The 2,785-nt window shown below is 44.6% G+C and overlaps 1 protein-coding gene across 1 annotated transcript; it reads right to left on the minus strand.

Moving 5' to 3' along the window:
- Positions 1-580: 580 nt before the first annotated feature.
- FOXG_17629 (uncharacterized protein) lies at positions 581-1,061 on the minus strand (the record flags this gene model as incomplete). Its single annotated transcript, XM_018397636.1, has 2 exons — positions 581-639; positions 698-1,061. The coding sequence occupies 2 exons, from the start codon at positions 1,059-1,061 to the stop codon at positions 581-583; spliced, it is 423 nt and encodes a 140-aa protein (XP_018258706.1).
- Between the last annotated feature and the right edge of the window lie 1,724 nt (positions 1,062-2,785).

Consider the following 2,785-nt stretch of genomic DNA (forward strand, 5'->3'; position numbering starts at 1 on the left):
CAGGGGTATATCCATCAAGGGGCATCCGGCGTTGCTCCTTGGCTCAAGAATCGCGAAAAGTCCGCCTTCAGGACGCCGCAGTCTTGCTGCTGGATTAGAGATTTAGTCCCAGTCTACCTTGGTGACTGATACATGAACATACCCGTGGACAACGCCAGCAAAATTGCCAACTGGATCAAGCGACCGCATGATATCATTTTTCACTGTCAAGTAGAGTTCGAATTGTCAGAGTCGATGATTTTGAGTGGTAGCTCAGTTTAGGATGGCGACGCGGACGGGAACAGAAAGACTGCAATATCTCTCGGAGACAAGAGCAGCCTCGAGGTCCTTGTGCTTATCGGAATATCGTGTATTTCTGAGGCGTATTGTTCAAAACCACTGGCTATTAGTCACATGTGTCACAGTTACGTATGCGTTCTTGTGAATTTAAGTTGTGTAATAACCCACTGACTAGTGCTTATGGACTAGTACTCCATCTTAGCCAATAACATCGCATGTTTGGCTTCGTGCAAGACAAACGTGGCTGAACTTTGCATTGACGTAGCTGTTTGTCAGACTACGTACTGATCCTTCAGATCATTCAACTGACAGCAACAAACGCACCATCATCCAATCCTGCATCTGAGCCTGAAACTGGTTCTGTAGTGGCTGTCAGACTTTCGATGTACAGGGTCATTGCCAAAGATAGTTAGCTTACCAAACACGAAAACAACAAGAGCCTGATTACCCCGCCCACCCAAAACTCTGATGTTGAAAGCATCTCGTGGGCAACAGCAGTCGTAATTGTTTGGCGCCACGTAAGGTATGTTCCACGAAAAGGTCATTTTATTATTGGTCTCAAAGCCGAAGACCCTGTAGGAAACAGAACCAGTAATCACCCCATATATGTGGCTTGACTGGCATCGCAACCTGCCGCTCTCCCCTGCTAGTATCTCATGCGGCGGCCGCGAGTCTGGCGTGTCAATCCAATGGCCATGATCTAGGCTTGGTGATTCTGCCTTAATGTTGTGTTTCTTGTTAGTATGATTCAGAATAACAACTAATAACTCTCGTGCAGCCATGTTATTGTTGACTTGGAACGATAATTAATTGATGGTTTGCGCTGTCATGGGGTGCGCAACTATTAGATTGTAAGCAGAATAGAAGAGATCAGTCTTGAACATAATTACAGTTTGTCGATATTGTGTGAAGTTATTCCAGCCTTATGTATTTGTCTAGAGCTGTAATTAACACCACGTGGGCCATTATCAGCAGGCTGAAGTGAGTTGTGAGCTTTACAAGTGGCCGCTCACTTATCAAAAGGAACCCTTATTTGAGACACTACCGTTTAAAGATTTAGCAAACGGCTCGAGTATCTTTGTGGTATGGCACAGCACCACTATCAAGGATAGACATAGATTAAGTTGTTACAATCATGATCAGTGAACATATCTAGTTGACCAGGACTACAACTAAGATCTATAAAATGGGCCACGGTGTCGCTTCTTTCGAGATGTTGATTTTATAAATGTTATGCACTCAAAACACTGACATGTCTTCCACCGATCACAAGCTCGACAAGGGTCAACTCTCCAAGCAAGGACGGCGACGCCATCATAATCATGATAGTATAGATGATCCAAATCATCACTGTCACCACCGTCATCATCATGTTCACCGCAGACCAATAGATGACAACGCTATGAGACTGTACGAAGAGCCAGAGTGGTGGAGTCACTTGATCAATCCATCGGCTCTGGAGACGTTAATTAGTGAGGCTCATCTCCGTCTAACTACTTCCGTTATATTCGCTTACAGGATATGCATCAGCAAAGGCGATTGAAGCGAGCGGTCATAGTGAAAAGAGGGGTTCCGAGATTGGTAATGAAAGCCACCATGCGCTGCTTATGGGTGTCCGTACGGGGGCGGAAGTAGCATCCCGTATCAAAAATGATAGAGGGCCTTGGGCTGGCGAGAAGTCAATCAAGGTTGTCAGTGCAGCCATAGCATCGGCAACTATTGACTTATTACTGGGCACTGATTCCAAAAGCCATCCACTGAGATATGCAGTGGCTTCAATGGTTGAGAAGGTTATTATAGGTAGAATAATAAATGGTAAACTAAAGCTTTGAAACGTATACATTTCGATACCTTTCTGCCCTGACCGTGAAAGTCTTTTAGGTTTGGGAGCTAGACCACAGGGAATGCAATCATATCATTCATTTGCCAAATGGGATGAGGCCATTGACGACACTATAATACGATTATGGTTGCAAAGACAGGAACTCCCAATCTCTTCAGACCCGGAGACCCTGTAATGCATGTGGTGAACACCATCTTCCGATGCAACTAATTAATCTAGTTATTGTGCTAAGCTGTTGGTGACGCGGCGACAATACACATGTCATTCAGCTCGACAATATGGGGTCCAAAGAGACCCTAACCTCGATCCCCACAAGCTTCTATTCTTTGACAGGCATCCCGCTCAACGATTACCTGTCAGCGTGGCCTAATGCATGACATCTAGCTGGATTGCACCAATTGAGGAACGAAAGGATGAGAAATAGAAAGTCCAGACCCAACCTTATCATATTTAATCTGCAACAAATGGACCGGTCTCGAATTGCCAAGGTATATCGCTATTCATTGTGCTAGATAGAGGACACATGCTGAAGTATAGAGTCAAGAAGTACAAATCCAAACATTCTAACATTAGATAGCACCATAGAGGCAAATAGAGAACATACCATATGCAGGTCCCAATTGTTACGGAAAAAAAGCTGAAACAACTCTCTACAGTACCTTG

The sequence above is a fragment of the Fusarium oxysporum genome, genomic scaffold, assembly GCF_000149955.1.
Source record: "Fusarium oxysporum f. sp. lycopersici 4287 supercont2.59 genomic scaffold, whole genome shotgun sequence".
Taxonomy (NCBI): Eukaryota; Fungi; Ascomycota; class Sordariomycetes; order Hypocreales; family Nectriaceae; genus Fusarium; species Fusarium oxysporum.